Source organism: Haliaeetus albicilla, chromosome 11, assembly GCF_947461875.1.
Source record: "Haliaeetus albicilla chromosome 11, bHalAlb1.1, whole genome shotgun sequence".
In the NCBI taxonomy this organism is placed as follows: Eukaryota; Metazoa; Chordata; class Aves; order Accipitriformes; family Accipitridae; genus Haliaeetus; species Haliaeetus albicilla.
In genome coordinates, this window is record NC_091493.1 from 41,916,188 (window position 1) to 41,934,985 (window position 18,798).

Below are 18,798 nucleotides of genomic sequence, written 5' to 3' on the forward strand. Positions count from 1 at the left end.
ATGGAGTACCCAGAGCCGCCAGGAACCCCGAAGCAGGAGTCATCCTGCCATCCTTTGGGAGACACGCTGCAGGACAGCGGACTACGAAGGCCCCAGAACAGAAAGCTCAGCACAAACCGTCCTGCTCCCTCCCTCAGGTCCGAAACGCAGCACCCTCGCTGCAGCTACGGGAAAGGGCTTGTTCGCGGCTTTGCACACCGGAGACCCATCACAGGACTTTGCGGGGGAAACCCTCAACCCAGCGGGACCGACGGCAACATTAATACTGACAGGTACAATCGGATCGTGAGCTTATTTCATCGTCAACCTTTCTGTAGCGAAAAAGGAGAAACAGATCTCCGGGGCTTGCTGCTGCCGCCGCTGACGACTAGCACCTGGGGCCGCGTCCGTCCCAGCTAAGAGAGAGAAAGCCAGCTGCCCGGCGGAAAGGCCACCGTCCCGCAGGGGGCCCACCATCCCCCAGAGGCCCCGCCGCCGCCGCTCACGATCCTCCCTGCAGGGTCCCCGCAGCAGAGACCTCCCCGCCTTCCCAGCAGGTGCCTCGGCCGACCTCCAGCCCTTCCGCCGGAAGCCGCGAAGCGCCGCGCGGAACGAGCAGCGGGCGGCAAAAGGCGGGCCCGGCCCGGCCCGGCCCGGCCGGCCCCCCCCACCCCGGAAGCGGGCGCCGGCCGCGCATGCGTCTCGCTCCCGCGCTCGGCCGGAGGCGCGGTGGGCCGCGTCTCTTAGCGACGAGCCACGCCATGTGCGGGGCCCGGGGGCTGCTGCTGGCCCTGCTGCTGGCGCGGCTGGCCGCCTGGAGCCCCGGTACCCCGCCTGGAGCCGCCGCCGCCGAGATCGCCGCGGGGGCCGCGCGTCGGGCTGCTCCCCGAAGCGAGGAAGCGGCCTTGCGCCGACCCCCCGCCGTCCCGGCCGGCGCCCGGGCGGCCGCCGCCGCCGGCGGGCCCCGCCGCGGTCGCGCCGCCCCGCCGCTCCGCCGCCGCGCCCCGCGGGCAGCCCGCGCCGCGCGCCGCCGCCCCCCCGCCGGCGGCTTCCCCGCCCGGCGCTCGCCGCCTGGCGCCTGCGGCCTGCGCGACCCCGGGGCCGCCGGCTCGTCCCGCCTCTCGGGCGGCAGCAGGTGGGCTGGGGACGGCCTTCTTCCGCTGCCGGCGCCGCCCGGGGGGACCGGGCAGCCGGCGGGAACGGCAGTTCAGCCCCGCTAGTTTGGCTGCCGTGTTTGCCAGGCCTCTCGGACACGGGGGACGGCTTACTTCTGAGCTGAGGGCTTGGAAAGGCTCCCCGTGGCCAGCGCTTTCGTGGCCTAGGTAAAGCCGGGCCTGGTTCCCCTGTGATGAGGCTGCCGGCGGCAGGAGCCAGGAAGTCTTATCTTGGGGAAAAAGGACTTTAATATACAATTGGGAGACAGTAAAGCAGTTACAGACAGCGAGATGCTGTCCGTGAGGAAGGCGGCTTCAGCTATTTGGAGAGTATGACATGTGGGTGAACCCTGGTTTTCCAGACTGCAGTTGCGAGGAGCTGTAACGCACAGACACTGAATTTCTTTACCACTTCTTGTTCCAGGGAATTTCAGAGCGATTGCTAAATATAAAAATAGAGAGTATCCGCAGAGTTATTACAATGACCAGAGAGGCTTTCTGTAATTGATTATCGATGCAAATTGTACAACAATTCGTGTAAGCTGATGAAAAGTAAAGCTGTGTTCTGTTGCTGGTATTTAGTAATGTAGAATATGAAATTATGCAAGAATAGCCTCTTTAACGGTTTGCTGGGGGTTGGGGGACTTGTCTTTGCAGGTCTGTGAATCAAGTGTGTGTGGAAAAATCACTCATGTTCAGAAGTAACACCCCTTATCCTACTGATACCGTTGCTGTCTCTGGTGGACATGATCTGCTCTTCTGTGTGCAGCTGGATGACGGTAAGTAACCTTTCTTTCTACACATTTAATTCTTAGGTTGCCTCTTCTTATAGAATCTTTTTTTAAACTTACGTGTTATAATTGTTACCGAGTATTTGGGCTCTTGTAGTTCCAGAGAGACCATAGTGAATCAGGGTCCAATCACCAAAGACAAACAAAAAAAAAGATCATCGCGCTCAGTTTAAGGGTAGGGTCTCTGGCTAAACACAAATCAGCCTTCAGCAATTGCTTCTGTATCTCAGATGCCTGCCTTAGTTTACTGCACTTAGAGCAGCAAATAAGGGTTGATGTTTGAAATATACCACTATTATCCCTTTCAGAAAGTGATTTCTTACCATATTTTGGATTCTTTATTTCTTTATTTCATATTTTCATACTTCTCTGCTGGCAATGATTTTTCTCTGGTAATCATAGACTATGCCATTAACACTTTTTTTCTCTTTCTGCTTTTCACATTTTACTTCATTTGACTGATTTGATGTCCAACTCCCTGGCATTCATTGCAATTCACTAGGGTCTCACATGTGAACACTTACCGTTTTCTCATTTGAGTCTTTTGCCTGGGAGTTTTGTCCCACAGTCCCATCTGCTTCAGGCTCAGGAGGTTATCTGGTCCAACAACTAGTCAAAACAGGCTTAGCTTCCTATTATCTAGTCCTGCATTCAGCTCTTCACAGATGTTGCCTGAATGTTTTGCATACAGGGAAGAGCAAAGAAACAATGAGAGCCTCATAGTACATAGTATGATAGGTGGTAATGCTAGAACTTCACCCGTTCCAATTTGCAGTAGGTCTCAGAATAAACATGAATTTTGATGAGGGTTTAACCACAGCTGAAAGTGCCATCAGGCTCCTGGGTATTCCAGCCTGTAACTTGGAACTAGCTAAATTTTATCCTTTTCCCACACTACCCATAGTATTTATTATAAGAATAGGTTTAGAAGGATTCTGAATTTGTAATCTCATGCAAAGGAAGGATCGTCTCTGTCCAGATTGATGGCTCAGATTTTTCTGGCCATTTAATATTTGGATCCCATATCTGTCAACATGATTAGGCCTACTGAACAAGCCCTAGACATTTGATGGCACGTGTACATTGGGTGTAGCACACCTGGGAACAACAGGATTCACTGCTCACATGGCCCTTGCCTTTTCTGTGCTTGTTGTTGGAAGAACATCTAGGGAAGACTTTATCTGGGATCACCTGAAGGATGATAAAGTTTTATGGTAGAAACAGCCTTCTCCCCTTTGGCCTTCCCCAAGGAAATATAGAAATGTGTGTGTTCTCATCAACTGATTGTGAAAGAAGCCTTTCCAGGATGAATGGTGACATGAGCTACCACTGCTAGAAATATAATCAAGCCTGCTCCAGAGGGCCTCCTGGAAAGGGGCAAGTGGGAACAGGCTTTGAACCTAATGAATTACTGTGGCCAGTAACAAAGAGATTGTGATGCGCAAGTTGACTTCACCCCGTTGAAACTATTGCTAGCAGCTACCAGGGTAGTGTTCAAGTTTTACTAATAATTATTTATGATAATTCTAAAAGATGCAGGGTTTTTTCTTCCTCTGCTTGTCACTAATGGCTCTTTCTGTGACTGCCCTCATTCTTTCTTGACTGCAGTACTCTATTTCAGCTGTGTTTCCTGAAGTGTAAAGCATCCTTTGCTTCAACCAGTCATCTTTCTTGCCTATTTGTCTGACGATTGTCATCCTTCAACTGATTTATTTTTCTACTTTTTTATACTGTTGTTCTCCATCTGATAGCTGTTCAAAACTCTGGTACGCCTGTAACCTCGACAGCTCATCACACCCAATCTTCTCGACAGCTCATCACACCCAATCTTCTCTTTCTTTTGTGCCTTCTGTGGCCCTTTCTTCCTTTTTTCCCAGTACTGTCTTGTGCTAAGGGTGGAGTTTCACATATGTCTAAAACTGATTTTGGACTGTATTGATACTAAACGGAGCAGCGTGACTACATTAGGTGACCACATCCCTAACAGTTCCTTTTGTCTAATGATCACATAGCTGACTGAGTCAGTCAGTCTTGCTGATCCAACTGACAATTCATTAAAAGGAAGAGATCAGTTCTCAGAGACAATTGGAAATACTGTGTATTTTCAAAATACTTAAAGTACTTTTAAAAGCATTCTTGTTTCACATAGTTGCTCCTCAAGATACCTGCAAAGGCTAAAGAAAAAGTTGTTGTTAGGAGAATATTGCTGCTATTTCCGCTTCTAAATCAGTGGAGGAACTAGTATGAGTGCATTTTAAAGTTACAAGAATCGTTATCCACAAGCCTGACTCCTGTTTTGTTTTGTTTTAAAGTTTGTCTGGTTTCAGACAAATTAAATTGTCTGAAATTCTTTTTTGCATTTTTCTACAAGATTAAATAGCCTTTAGTAGCTAGTGTGCTTTCTTGAACAAACTACACTATGAACAAATTATATGTCTTTTCTCTGAAAACTTAAGCAGTTTGGATATCTTAAGTTTTGCTGCAGAAGGCCTTTTCTTCCAGTTTTTAAGTACATTTTACATTATGTAATATTGTTAATCTGCAATAGCAAGTATTCAGCTTTGATAATAGAAGAGTACATAAAGAACTACATTCCAAAGAAAAGAAATGTTTGCGAGTAGCACAACTACCAATGTTTTCTTTTTTCAGTCTGGTGATTATACCCTCAAGTGAATAATAAGAAAGCTGCTCTGTGCACCTAATTTTGTGAACCTTGTAGGAGCTTAATAATCCTTTGGCCTTTATCTCCTTAAAAGATTTAGTTGACTGCTTGACTAATGCTGTGTTCAGATACAAAAAAGCTTTTATTTCTGCTTGCTCCTCTGTACATCTGAGGATCTGCTCTGCCCTCGAACAGCAGAATTACACTGAAAGCTTAAGTTCGTTTGGTTTTGCTTGGTTTTTTTTTTCTCTCCCCCCAAACCTACTAGACTACCTAAATTCTGTATTACTGTAATCGAGGATACTGCCACTCACTCCTGTTGTTCGTATGATCTGTAGTCCTTGAACCTTGTAAGATGTTTTATTTGGATGTATTAAAAAGTTTATTGGTGGAACAAGTCCATTAGGATGATTTTACATAGTATGTCCTTAATAATTTGCCATTTTATGACATACTGTTTTAGCAGTAATAATTTAATACCTTATAACATTGTAACCCTACTGAATACCACTGGGTCAGGAGGGCATCACTGTGGGATACCAATAGAAAGCCTGGGGTTTTTTTAGGATGCCTATTCTCTAGTCATACTTATTTTGAGTTTTACCAACCTTAAGTATTTTGAATCCATTTAAGGTTGCTTTTAGTGAACTCGCGTATTGGTAGTGTTTTGTCATTAAAATGTCATGTGTATCTAATTTGAGCATCTTACAGAAATTAGAGCACATGTTAAGAGAGTTGTCTTACGCAGTTTTCATGCTTTTTGGAAAATCACATTTGTGTATTAACACCTTTTTCCCATGAAACAGTACAAACTAGTACTAATGATATCCTGTTCATAGCTCATATTAGCCTGCTAGCAGTGTTACTATGGATTAATTAATATAAAGCGCTATCTAACTTATAATTACTGAAGGTGTTCCTTTTAAAAATATTGGCACGATATTTACTTTTTCTTAGATCTGTCTTTTCTAGTAATTTGTTATTGGCAGATTTTTTTTTCTTTTTTCAACCTTTAGCAAAGCTGAACTATTTCCAACAGCCACAGGATATCAAAGAATCTGATTTTTGTAAGTTCTTAGAGAAGTATGGCAAACACTCTTTCTTAGCACCGTCAGAAGTCCAGCCATCATTCTCTGCCTTTTACCGGGTGAGTTGAAAGATACACTTTTATTAAAGCTGTCTTTAATGAGATCTAATGAAAACAGATTGAAAGATTCTTATTTTTCTACCCATAATCCATATTATCTCTCAGTTCTTTTCATTCCTTTTTGTGTAAAAAGTTTCTGATTAGTTTTCTTATATTTAAAAGTTTGGACAATCCTTTAGACAAAACTGGGTGTACACTAAGGAGAGGTATAAATTTGCCTCTGTTCCCTGATGATGTTGTTGCTGAAATCCGGAATAAAACCCCTTAACAGCAATGAGAAGTTAAGAAGCAGGCACTCCTTTATTACAGTGCTGGGCACACAGGGGATCACTCCACCTAGTGTGTGCACCTGTCTGGTTTAATCATGCAGGTTAAATACACACCTGTTATACATATTCACTAAATTTCTGGGAAATGTCATACATAATCATCAACTGTCCGATAAATCATTAGCATATGTAAATGTCCCTTTACGCGGGTGCGGTGAAGTCTCTGGTGGTCTTCAGAAGCCCTCTGGTGGTCTTCCATAGTCTTCCTCACTTTGTCCGATAGTTGACCTCTCTTATGTGATTCTGCACAGTACGATTTTCGCCATCATGTATTAGATTACATAAAAAGTACATTCAATGTTAATTCTTAAATTTAACATTTCTAGTGATTGGCCCTCAGTCACACCACCTTATCAATATTCTTATACTAAAACATTCATTGGTTAATCTTACTTAATTCCACTAACTGGAATCTTGATCAAAGTGGGGTTTCTAAGCAACAGAACTAAGGTCCATAACGATCTCTCTTAGTTTCTTAGGACAAAACACTACAAACTAACAAATCGGTCAAAGTTTCTATGGTTAACTAATTTTAGACAATACTTATTCTTTTATGATTGTATACAGCACATTTTGTATGTTCCTAAGTTTCCATGACTATATTGTGAGCTTCAAACTCCTATGTTCTACAATCTTTACCCTTTTAATCAAACCCAGCTTATATAAAATTCAACTTTTATCAAAATATTTGTAACAATGTCATCACCTTGCGCTTGGCCTTAGTATTCCACAGTCACTTTGTGATTTCTCCAAATTGTCTTTTCAGGCTGGTGACCCAATCCTAATCTACTTTGATTCATCATCTGTACTGAGCACGCTTAGACAGCCAGTAAAAATGGGAGCCAGTGGACTTTGTGTTGATGGAAATCCTGCTGGTTAGTAAAGGGGGAAGAACTTCTTAGGGTGGTTTGCTTCTCTTTTATCTGTTGTCATGTCTTAACTCAGGCTTCCTGGACAGTAAAAGTACAAGCTGTACTCGGATTTTTGCCAACTTGAGCAAGAGCTGCATTACTGACCCTGCCCTAGATGCTGCCTCCTACTACCGTGACTTCACTGTGCTAAAGGTGCATGTCATATTTCTTCCTTTTGCTCAACAACTTATTTGCTTGACTTTCCATTGCCTTTCATTGCAACTGCAGCTAACTGGAAAACTAAAGGTCATCTGGTATGTCATCCCTGATCTCCGGATTGTGAAGGCCTTCTTGCTGGAAATCCTGTTAAAAATGTCATGATTGGTGATAATCCCTCAATTCAAACCACTTTCCAATAAACTTCAGTTATTAGCAAATTCTTAATGCGTTTAACAGGTACTTCATAGTTTTAATGGTTTAACCAGAACTGTCTCGCATTTTAAACAGGCTGTTTATCAAAGTATTTCTATCTGTTCCATCAACTTGATCAACCAAGCAATGCATGTTCTTAGTAAAGAATGAGGATTTGTTTTACACAATATGTTATCTCTAAAATCATACTGAAGGCCAGTTATCAATATTAGCTTTGTTTACATTCATAGATTGAATTCCATATCAATTTCTCCATTATTTATCCTGACCATAATTTCAAAATAACTGATTTATTGTTCTGGGTTCATCATGCTGGTCTTACTGAATGTTAACATGAAAATATCTCCTCTCGCCTTATAGAGTTTCTCTGGCGTTCCAAGACAAAACAGCAGTGCAAATATTAGCACCTTGTTAAGGCTAATGACTCAATTTACCCTTATGTTGGAAATCTAAATCTTACATAACTGTAGTAGAGTGTCTTCTATTGATCAAATTTAACTCATGTTTTCAGGTCTTTCTTTGTCACTGTGGTCAAAATTTAATTTTTCCTTAAATGGAAGCTGAATTAATTACTTGATTCCGGAAGTGGGAGCTACAGGAATGGGTCAAAGATGCTGATATTTTAAAGTATCTGCATTCTGCAGGTCATGAGCAGGGCCAAGAACAAAATTTGTCTTCCAATGTTCTAAAAATGCTTTCTGTGGATTATGTGTGTGATTGCTAGATCACAAATTGAAGGCAAGTTTTACACATCTGGAATAAACAAAGTAATTTTTGTCAATATAATATGTAGGCTCTCTTTAGTGATGGTTTCATGACTTTAGGCACTTGCAAACCCAGAAAGTTGGTTTTTTGGTGTTGTATGTTGATTTGTTTGTTTTCCCCAGGTCCCAATTAATGACAACATTGTGCAGTCCATGAAGGTCAGTCTCTATTGCCAGTGAAAATAATTTCTGCTTCTGAAATAAAACATATCTGGAATCTTAGGCATTCATAGTAATGCCTGTGGGTTGGGAACTTGGGAGAATGGGAATGTTCTGTGTCTGAAACAAGATTTTTTTTGGACAAAAGTGTGACATTATAGAAAAAAAACCCCAGGGCTATAAGGAAAGGTGTACTTTTAAATGAATGGGCATAGATAGGCCTGGAGCCAGGGAGAGACTTGTTTTCTTAGAAAAAAAAAATGGGGCCTCTGGAGCAGGGTGATGTGTCCACAGATCACAGCTACAGCAGGAAGGTAAATCTGACTTGGATGGAAAAGCAGTGGAAAAGAGTAAGAAAGGCATACTCCTTTTAAACAATTGCTAATTGTTAATATGCTTACTGTCTCCAGGTAAAGGTCACTGCAGTCGCACCACCTGGAGCTCCCCACATGAAAGACAACACATGTAACAATGTTGTTTCAGAGGTATCTGAATCTTCTCTCCTTTGGGCAGCTCAACACTAGCTTAAAGTCATTGCCCTATTACCTCACTCTGCCTTTGATTCTTCTCTGAATTGGACTTTCAGGTGATCTATGAGATAGAATTCAGTGGCACACATGGGATTCAGAGTGTTTCTGTCCGCTTCAAAGTGAGCAACATCTCTGAGAACTCGGGATCCTCTCTGCAGCAGCACTTCACTTTGCACTTCTGGGTCAGTGCCTCCATCTTCCCTGGGCTCCTACCAAGTTTGTAGTCTGTAGTTTGTGACCCAGTTTTGTACAGATGAGATGTGAAAAGATTAGAGCAATGACACTGTAGTATGGTAGTACCAGAACCCTGCGATACAGCTGGTAGAAGAAGGAGAGGACACTGCTCTGGTCTCAAATAAACCATGTTAGTAGACAAACTCAGGCTCAGTGCAAGCATGCAGTCTTGCACATCACGAGTTTGAAAGGTCTGATTATTTTTATCTGACTGTTTTTTACTGTTGTTTTGATTTCGTTTGGGTTTTTTTTTTGGTGGGGGGAGAAAGGCAGAGGATGACATCAGTGTCATCAGCATGGCCTTCTGAAGGAAAGGGTTGGAGCTGGTGCTATATCTGAGGTGTTCGGTGTTTGTGAACAAAGTTGCTAAATTTATTCCAGGTACTTATTTTAACTTTGCCCATGCAGTGGGGAAAAAAGTTACTTTGGGGGGCTTGGAAATCTGGGAAATATTGATGTATGTTGAAATTCATATAAACCCTGTTCCATAGAGGCAATGTAAAGTGGGATAAGTGGTGACCTCAGGGGTTGCTAAGTGCAGCGCAACCTTGCTGAAGTTACCCCCAGAGGCTCTCCCCATAAAACAATTTAGAAGTGGAATCTGCCACTCAGAGTTGGGGTCAAGGCAGGGTTTGTTCTGCAGATCATCTTTAGAATTGCCTAGACTGGTATGTTCACTTCCTTAGAGACAAATGCTGAGCAACAGGAATTTATTGTCTCAAGAACTGTCCTGGTAGTATACACATTTCAGGGTGCTGACATTTAGTTTTTTACCTCCTGGACTGCAGATGAACTTGCCGGGTTAGAAAGACGATGTGGAAACAAATAGTGGAGGTTTTAGTAGTGCATAATATTCAGTCATTCAAAAAATGGGTTACATTTACATTTTTGAGAACGTGAATTTGATCTTCTGAGGTGAATGGATCTTGTTGGTGCTAATGTTTTCCTCTTCCTTTCCTTCTTCCCTTTGCCTCTTTGTAGACCAGGACTCTTTCTCATATGTTGCCTAGAAGTGGAAACCCTGGCTATATCACTGGAGCACCACTGTTGATTGCAAACAGTGGTGCCAAGCAGCATGTATCCTTTTTCTGCTATCAAGTTTTATTTATCACTGAGTTTATTGACTTCTGGTATTCTACTGTCTGGACTTTTGAGATTCTACCTTTACCTGTGAGGGCATACGTCAGTATTATGTTGCAGCCATCAGCAGGCCTTTTGGTCACGACTGAATTCTAGTCCCGTGATACGGATAAGGAGGAATGTGGGGTGAGAGGACTGTTAAATACAAGTTGGGTGTCCTATATTGTCTGTTTATGCTTTTGTTTGGCTTCTTGACATGCAGTCTGACAGATGAGCATTTTACGGAGCGAAGGTGATGGAAGTTGCTCACAGTTCATCAGACACACAGTACAATTTGGAAGAAATATGAGGACAGACTGCAAGCTCAGGTAATAAGACACTCTGCAGTCATCCTTCCTGTTGCATTTAGAAGGTGTGAACTCGCTTAGCACATTTTTCCGTAGTCTCTCATGCACTGCTGTGGAGCCTAGGTCCTTCCCTGAGGTCACTCAATGGGTCTCTGCAGATCTTTCATATATTCCTAAGAGGACTTGAATGTCAGAGAGATGGCGTACCTCTAGAACAATCTGAACATTGTGAAGGTCTTCTGGGACATTTTGAGGCTGTAGTCTGGCAGCATGTCTTGGGCAAGCGTAGAGTTTGTATTTGAGGAGTGAATTATAATGGAACCTTAAAAAGTGATTGTTTTGATGATTTGGGTCATTCTTTTGTTGGCGACAGGGCAGGTATATGATCACTGATGTGGTAAGATGGCTAAAGAGCTGTCAGTTTTCCTTATCATGCATTACCCTGCCATGTTCTTCTTCTCCCTTCTCATTGCAGAGAGGATGGAAACTGCATCCATTTAATACCAATACTTCTGTCATGATTCTGTTCACTCATTACAAGAGTGGAAGAAATACTCATTACAAAGGAAGGATGTTGATAGCATTTTTTTTCTGTCCTGGAAATCATTTTGTCAAAGCTGTTATTTTTCTCATTTCCAGCCTATCCCCAATACTGGAAGAAAGTAACTGTAGTTACATCCAGCAGAAGTTATACAAGGCTTTTCAGGGGATGAACAGAGCAGAGGACCTTGCTATAACTGGTAGTGCTCATTCAACCCAGGCAGAAGAGTGGACAACCATTCTGATTCAGAAGTGCAGTGTGCAGGTAATATGAACGCAAAAGCATCAGCTGTGAATATTTTTCCTTTCCTATCTTTGTATTGCCCTGGGGAAGCGTGGGCATGGGAAAAAAAGAACCAGCTTGTTTATCCGGGCTTATTTTCTTTGTGTGGTGACCCACTGACTCTCAAGAGTCTTCATGCCTGTAAGCAGTCATTCTTATTATGGTTCATATTATTAGGATACTTACTAAACAAAAAAACCCCAACCCTGACAGATTTAATCTCTTGGATCTTGTTTCTGCTATTTAAATGGCAAAAAGAGTTTTATACTGAATCTGGTGTTGCATTACTTAGTTTGCTGACGGCCTTCTAGAAATAATACTACCTGGTTACTTCCTATTAACTGTTTTTATAATTATCATCCTTTCTGATTTTCCAGTTTCTAGGGATATTTATATATTATCTAATAAGGGTAAAAGTTTGCGATCCAAGTACTTACGGAGGAGGGAAATTCTATTTTAATAACTATTAATCTGTCAGGAGATGGCCTAATAGAATGCAAAATCCAAGTGGTAGAGCTGAGACAAATTCTGTTTGGAAATGAGATGACAGTGAGATGGATGTACCTCTAAAATGGACAGCTGACCTGACCAGAAGTTATGGGGTTAGTGCTGAAGTGACTGATTCAGGTTCTGTGACCTATGCTATCCAAAATACTAGACTTTGACCATCACGGTCCTTTTTCACCTTTAAAATACTATATTAAGATGTTTGGGGTATATTTTATTTTCAGGCTGTGAATTGCACTTCCTGTTGCATGGTTCCTGTGACCCTGGAGATACAGATATTGTGGACGAAGGTGGGCCTCCTGTCCAACCCACAAGCTCAAATACTGGGTGCACGGTACTTTTATCAGTGTCACCCCCTGAAGGTATGGAATTTATAACTCCTCCCTCACACACAGAGGTAATTAAGTGGGATTCACAGGTTATATAAGAACCAAGGAATCAAATGGTCTTGATATTACTGAGTTGAGATTTACTGAACATTAGTGGTGGTCTGGCTGCAATGGCAAGAGTTTGTATTTACAGCTTTGCAGAGGAAGGTGGTTTTATGATCTTATCAGTACTGTCCTCAATCAGTTGTACGACTGGAAAAGGTACCTTCTTTCCAAACCCAAACCACCTTCTGCCACTTAAGGACTCAAACTTTAAACTTTTAATTATGCTTGGTATAAAGTTGTAGTTACAAACATTCAATAACTACATGTTTATCTAGTTGTCTCTTAAAGTCTTGATATGGATTCTGAGTTGATTTATATTTCATAGACTCCATAGCATGCTGATAGTCTGTGCGAGAAGATATGTCTGTTCTTCTAGGGGTTCTGAAATCACCAGCAAGTAGCTGAGGAAGAGGCTAATGCTGATGGCAGCAGATTTGAAAAATTAGGGAGAAAGGTTGTAAGCCAGAAGGCAGGTTTCTAAGAGAAGATTACGTGATGGAAACATTCAGGGTCAGGTTGGACGGGGCTCTGAGCAACCTGATCTAGTTGAAGATGTCCCTGCTCATTGTAGGGGTGTTGGACTAGACAACCTTTAAAGGTCCTTTCCAACCCAAACCATTCTGTGATTCTGTGATGTCAGCAGGAAGGTGGAGCTAACAGCTCTGCAAAGGAGAATGAGTAGTCTTTTTCAAGCATATGTCAGTGGATCCCATTTTGGTGTGAGGCTGGATTCTTGGCACCACAGAGTCCTTTGAGCAGCACATGTATTTCAAGGCTTATACTTCTCTGCAAGGGCTTTAGGGGGAGCAGCTGACACCTGCCCATGGCGTTCTCATGGCAGTGAAGTATGACATGGCAAGTGTCTGTCTGATCTGTTACTACTCTTTGAACTTCAGCCTCAGTCTAAATGAGATTTTACATCACTTGTTTGGATGTGTCTCATGGTACCTCGTCGTCTTCCCTTCTTGCAACATATGTGAAAAGCATGTGATAGGAAATTGTTCACCTTGTAAAACACATGTTGCCCTGAGGCAAACTGACACCCTGGCCCCATGAAAGTATCTTCTAAATCTGAGCTGTTACATGGCTCCATTAACAAAACTCCTGTCTGAGGAGGAAGACTTGCATTCCTAGTAAAAGTGCAGGGTGCATATCCCTCCGTAAGGATTAGCCAGTCAAGAACTATGAGATTCAGATTTCATCTGCTTGAGCAACTGATGCTAGTTACTTTAGAGCTGTAAGGTATATTGCAAAACAAGTTATAAGAAAGCAAGTTTCTGGCAGCAAGAAGAAAACACACCATTAAAATTAATAGTGACTTAATCAGTGGCAATCCACAAGTTAGGGTTGTTAGTAAAGACATTTTAGCAAAGGTACCAGTCGGTACCATACCCAGCAGTTAAGAATTGCAGCCATTTGTAAGCATATCGGTGAGATCACCAATGTGTGTTGTATATTGCTTTTCTTTTACATTATGTCGCTTCCCAGTTTTAGCCTACAGGTTCTCTATCCAAGAACTATGCATTCTTTAGAGAAAACCTTTTCCTTTAGACCACACTGTGTCACTGGACAGTTGCCTTAGTGACTGACCAGAAAACACAGAACCCAGGAAAGACATCCCATTTTCTACACCCATCCACAATATCTGGTCACAGTTGTATTTGGACTTCCCAAAAATACAAGACAGTTTTAAATGATGTAGAGCTATACGGGAGCATGCTGGAAGTTGCTTGTGGCTGCCTTCTGCCAGCTGTTGAGGAGGGGTTGTGTATGGGTTTTTTTCCCCACTGATCTCTCTGACTTTAAGGCAGATTTTGAAGGTCCAGACACAAAGCCAAAATCATTTTGAGGCTTCCTGTTGACTAAGACAATTGTGCCTGTTATGTGTTTACTCATTGATAGGAGAACTTATATCCATCAGGAGTGAAGGGGAAATTCTAACTGTAACTGCTCAGCAGTGGTAATTTGTGACTGAGGAATGATCTGGCACAGAGGGCAACAAGGCCTAGCTGCAAGAAGGTGTTAAACTGCCTGGAAGCAGGAATGCCAGAGACATACTCCTTGCAAGGGAGTGAAGTTTCCCTTGGTGATAAGAAACAGCCTCAGCATTGTCTTGTAGCCATCCTGGAATGGGAATGCTCAGGGGCCACTTTTGGACAGCAAAGCTGGGCTGGGGGATGGACCTGCAGTTGGGCTGAGGTGCCCCATGCTGACGGTCTTCAGATTGGTGCTGGTGCAGGCGTACCTAAGGAATCTCCTCATGAAGCATCTTTACAGACTCCATGTAGAACCATGTGTTGTGGTAGGACTCTGGCCAATGCATTGTTTATTACATTTTTCTTTTATATTTAAGCACAAAAGTGTTTTTAATTTGCCTCTAGAAATACCACAAAAATTCCCCAACAAGAGTCTCAGTATTTTTCTCTTAAGAGTCATGAATTCTGTCTTGGAGCTTTTTTGAATGCTTTCTGCACAACTTTGCTCTAAAGGCAATCTTCCAAATTGGGAAGTGAATGAGGTGGTGATTTCACAGATGAGTTTAACCAGTGCAAACACAGAAGGTATGCTGCCAGTAGATTCCCTCTCTTGAGGTTAGCATGAAGATCTGGGCAGCCAGGGCAGGGAGTGAGGTTGCTCTTTTGGCAGCAGCATGGTCTTAAATCAGCCCAAGCTAGCCATGAAACTCCACATAGCTCCAGGAGTGAGTGTATTAGTTGTCTTACAGCATTCTGTTGAAACAGAAAGGAACTGAGGCCTTAGAAGTTCAGTCCCCTGTTCCATCTTTACCAACTGGCCTACCAATCTGTCTCCTTTCTGAAACAATATCCTAAAATGTGAGAAATAAATTCAGTGTTGTATTGGGTCCCTGCTTTATTTTATTGATATTTTATTGAAAGAATCAAATCTTTTGGCAGTCCTGTCTATTTCTGGCAGCAATCACCTGTTCAAAGGGCCAGGTGGTCTTATCTTACATAAAATAACTAATCTTAGAAAAAATAAAGCTAGCTTTGCTTCTGTTCTTATTACCAACTAGCTGATACGTCTTTCCTCTGAATAGAAGGCTTACTTGGGCAGAGCTTGAGTCACTGCTTCCATTCTGGAGATCTGTAACATATGATGCACAGTAGCTACTGATCTTTCCTGAGACCTGTGCCCTCAATTTACCTGCTAAGTATCAATGTTAGGGAAGAGGAGTTACTCCACTAAAAAACATATCTGGAACACTGAACTCCTACCATCCTAAAGACATCTTGCTTGCCAGTCATCTACAGTAGGCCTCCATTAGCAGATTGAGGAGGGATGTATCTTTTGTATTAAGCTTGCTAAACTCTTCATGCTTTCCTTCTTGTTACAGCTACTAAGCACAAGCAGGGTACCTTTGACAACTGTCGTTACCTTCACTGACATGACAGAATGGCCAGAACCTCCACGAGGCCAGCCCCAAATGCACTGGAAACTCCCATTTGACATCTTTTTCCCATTCAAGGTGGCACTGAATTTGGAAAGAAGTTATAGAGGTGATCTGGCTGGTTATTTTTTATTGATTCTAATAATGTCTAGTATTCTCTGCTTTTGAAAAGTCACATAGATGGGGCCTGTACTTAAAGTTCAGTAAGTGAATTGATACATTCAGAAAATGATCCAGACCATAGACTTTTCTCCTCAGGTTCTTATACTGTGCCTATGATACCTGTGTGCCTTCTGTTTGTGGATTAAGCCACATGACTAGCTTCTGTCCTGTGTGCTCTCATGCCCCTATTCTGTGTATGCACCATCTGTGAACCTCACTGCAGTGAAACTCTTGAGAGATGGAGGGATCAGGAGACGTTGCATTAATGAGGAACAAGGAGGAGGATGTTAAAATGACCGTTCCATGTTCCCAGAAACCAAGAGTGCTTTATAAACATAGGAGTACGGAGAGAGGTTCAAATCCAAGGATTTTGGAGCTGCATTCAGTCATCTTCCTGTTGGAGAAGCACCTGATTTTTCTACATTAAACTAACTGAACATCTAAAATACAGGAGTCCTCCCAGGTGACCTGAATTATTATTTTATGAGTAGACATGTCTGCCAGTCACCTTTCACCTGCCCTTGTTACTTGACAACCATACCTCTGTGACAGTTTTTGACTCTTATTTTTCTATGTCTTTTCAAATACAGATATTCAATTGAAATTTTCATGTTTTAGTGACTGCTTACATTAGCAATAGTGTTACACAAAGCAAAGTAATTGTAAATGTCCCATCCTATAAAATATAATTGAATTTTAGTTGTTTGTCATGACAGCTTCCTTCCTGATTTTCTTTTTTTCTTGAAGAAACAGGCCCAAATGTGGTTTTTCCTAGATAAGAAACATCCTCCTGTGGCTCCAGATAGGAACTGGACTGATAATGATAGCCACTGAAATTCTAGGTGGCACATCAGAGTGAGTTGTGAACAGTCCTAATGAAAAAAAAAATATTTTAGGAAGGATTTGTAGATGTATTATGAGACTGAAGCTTACTGCAATCCCTTACCTCTGGCTCAGTCTCTGGGACCAGAATGTAAGTTTATTGTTTTTGGAGGTGATCTTCTGATTATCTAGTCTGCCCCACTGCATCACACAGGCTAAGGAAACCTGCTCAATCATTCCATGAAGTTGTTGGGTGACAGTATACTTTTTTAGCAAAGGACTTATTATTTATCTTAAATTCTTCATGTCCCGGTTTCAGCTGGGATAGAGTTAACTGTCTTCCTAGTAGCTGGTACAGTGCTATGTTTTGAGTTCAGTATGTGAAGAATGTTGGTAACACTGATGTTTTCAGTTGTTGCTCAGTAGTGTTTAGACTATAGTCAAGGATTTTTCAGCTTCTCATGCCCAGCTAGGGCACCTGACCCAAACTGGCCAACAGTGTATTCCATACCATGGGATGTCCCATCTAGTTTAGGAACTGGGAAGTGGGGGGCAGGGAATCGCTGCTCAGGGACTGGCTGGGTGTCGGTCGGCGGGTGGTGAGCAATTGCCCTGCGCATCATTTGTACATTTCAATCCTCTTATTACTACTGTTGTCATTTTATTAGTGTTATCATTACCATTATTAGTTTCTTCTTTTCTGTTCTATCAAACTGTTCTTATCTCAACCCACGAGTTTTACTTCTTTTCCTGATTTTCTCCCCCATCCCACTGGATGGGGGGGGAGTGAGTGAGTGGCTGCGTGGTGCTTGGTTGCTGGCTGGGGTTAAACCACGACACTTCAGATGACGGAAAAATCTGCCCCATCTAATTTCAAGTACTCCAGTGGAATCAATAAAGGGCAAGAAAATTACAGAAATCTGGCCTACCTTTAACAAAATGTATTTGTTGATTTGGTACATATACTATGTATAGCAACTTTGTCACTCTTCCTCATTACAAACTTAAAACAGAAGACTGCAAAAATAAACTGAAAAATTTGCAGTTAGTCAAGATATCAAATAAAACAAAACCATGACCCATCCAAAACATGCAGATTATGACATAACTTCACATATTTAACTTTCTGATTGTTTGCATGGTTTATTGGAAAGAATTCTGTGCAAGTATCTGCTGCTTCCATTGCTTCTGATTCTGGGGCAGCCCATGAAAGCCAGTGTGAACACACGTGCATTCTAGTGTTACATATGGCTGATGGTACCAGTACAGCAACAAGCTTTGATTTCAGATAGACGTGACTTATCAACTGTGCCTGTAATACCTTTGCAAAGCTTTTAGCGAAACACATTTGTAGTGTATGTCACATGTCCTCTCATGCTCCTAATTTGTGGAATCCAGGAAATTCAATTTAGAGGCAACAGTAACTGAATTGAACAAAGGGTTAGCTGGAGAAACTTGCCAGACATCATGTTGCCAAGTGTGTCAGGACATGGCTTGAATGAAAAGGATCTGGCATCTCTGTTTTCTGCATCATTAAGATAATTCAATTAGGTAAATACAGAGATTATTTTTATTCTATGAGCTGCAAATCCATGGAAGTGTTGTAAGAATGCATCACCTTACTACTGTAATTCTCCGTCATATCCCTAACCTCCAACATTGTATTTTCTAGCACACATTTGGCTCCTCATTGACATCTCATTGCAGGAAATGGACCTGGAAAGAGCTTGGTCCATAACCTGGGCTAGCCTGACTTAAGGCACATTTGATTCTAGCCATGCCATACCACATGGATATGGGTTTAGAGTCTGCAGTTTCCTATGGCAGTTTATTTCAGTGTCTACTTTGTCAGGTTATGTTTTTCCCCACTGTCTGAACTGAAGTGGCCTCTGTTGCAATTGAGTATCAGGCAGCAGTATGACAATGTCACACACAAGGCAGACTCGTATGTCAGATATACAGAATGGGGTATTTATACTCTATGTCAAAGGGCTGAGACAATGCTGCATAATTTCTCTGCTGCCAGCATTCTATCTACAATCATCTTTCCAATGTGTCCTGTTTTGAGGCAGTCTTATTTTTACACTGTCCAAGCAAAACTTGCAATTTTTGATTACAAAGTAGGAACAGAGTTACAAACAGTTAATAAACTACATTGTTAGTAGTGATGTGAATTAAGCTG

At 42.2% G+C, this 18,798-nt stretch overlaps 1 protein-coding gene across 3 annotated transcripts; it reads left to right on the plus strand.

Moving 5' to 3' along the window:
- On the plus strand, window positions 1–17,664 carry TCTN3 (tectonic family member 3). 3 transcript variants are annotated; one of them, XM_069797334.1, is made up of 14 exons: window positions 1–272; window positions 1,791–1,912; window positions 5,603–5,733; window positions 6,829–6,937; window positions 7,008–7,126; window positions 8,233–8,268; window positions 8,679–8,753; window positions 8,855–8,980; window positions 10,014–10,109; window positions 10,383–10,480; window positions 11,099–11,264; window positions 12,014–12,151; window positions 15,579–16,922; window positions 17,462–17,664. In XM_069797334.1, the coding sequence occupies exons 1-13, from the start codon at window positions 1–3 to the stop codon at window positions 15,798–15,800; spliced, it is 1,710 nt and encodes a 569-aa protein (XP_069653435.1). In that variant the 3' UTR covers window positions 15,801–16,922; window positions 17,462–17,664. The 3 variants fall into 3 exon arrangements, with proteins under 3 accessions (XP_069653435.1, XP_069653434.1, XP_069653436.1); XM_069797333.1 differs by lacking the exon at window positions 1–272 and adding an exon at window positions 579–1,114; XM_069797335.1 differs by lacking the exon at window positions 1–272 and adding an exon at window positions 1,167–1,301.
- The last annotated feature ends 1,134 nt before the right edge of the window (window positions 17,665–18,798 follow it).

Bases quoted from the DNA above. Each gene is read 5' to 3' on its own strand.
- TCTN3 (XM_069797333.1), top strand. From the start codon at position 675: ATGCGTCTCGCTCCCGCGCTCGGCCGGAGGCGCGGTGGGCCGCGTCTC. The intron at 1,115-1,790 runs GTGGGCTGGGGA...TTGTCTTTGCAG, and splicing joins CGCCTCTCGGGCGGCAGCAG to GTCTGTGAATCAAGTGTGTG. The intron at 10,110-10,382 runs GTATCCTTTTTC...GCAGTCTGACAG, and splicing joins ACAGTGGTGCCAAGCAGCAT to ATGAGCATTTTACGGAGCGA.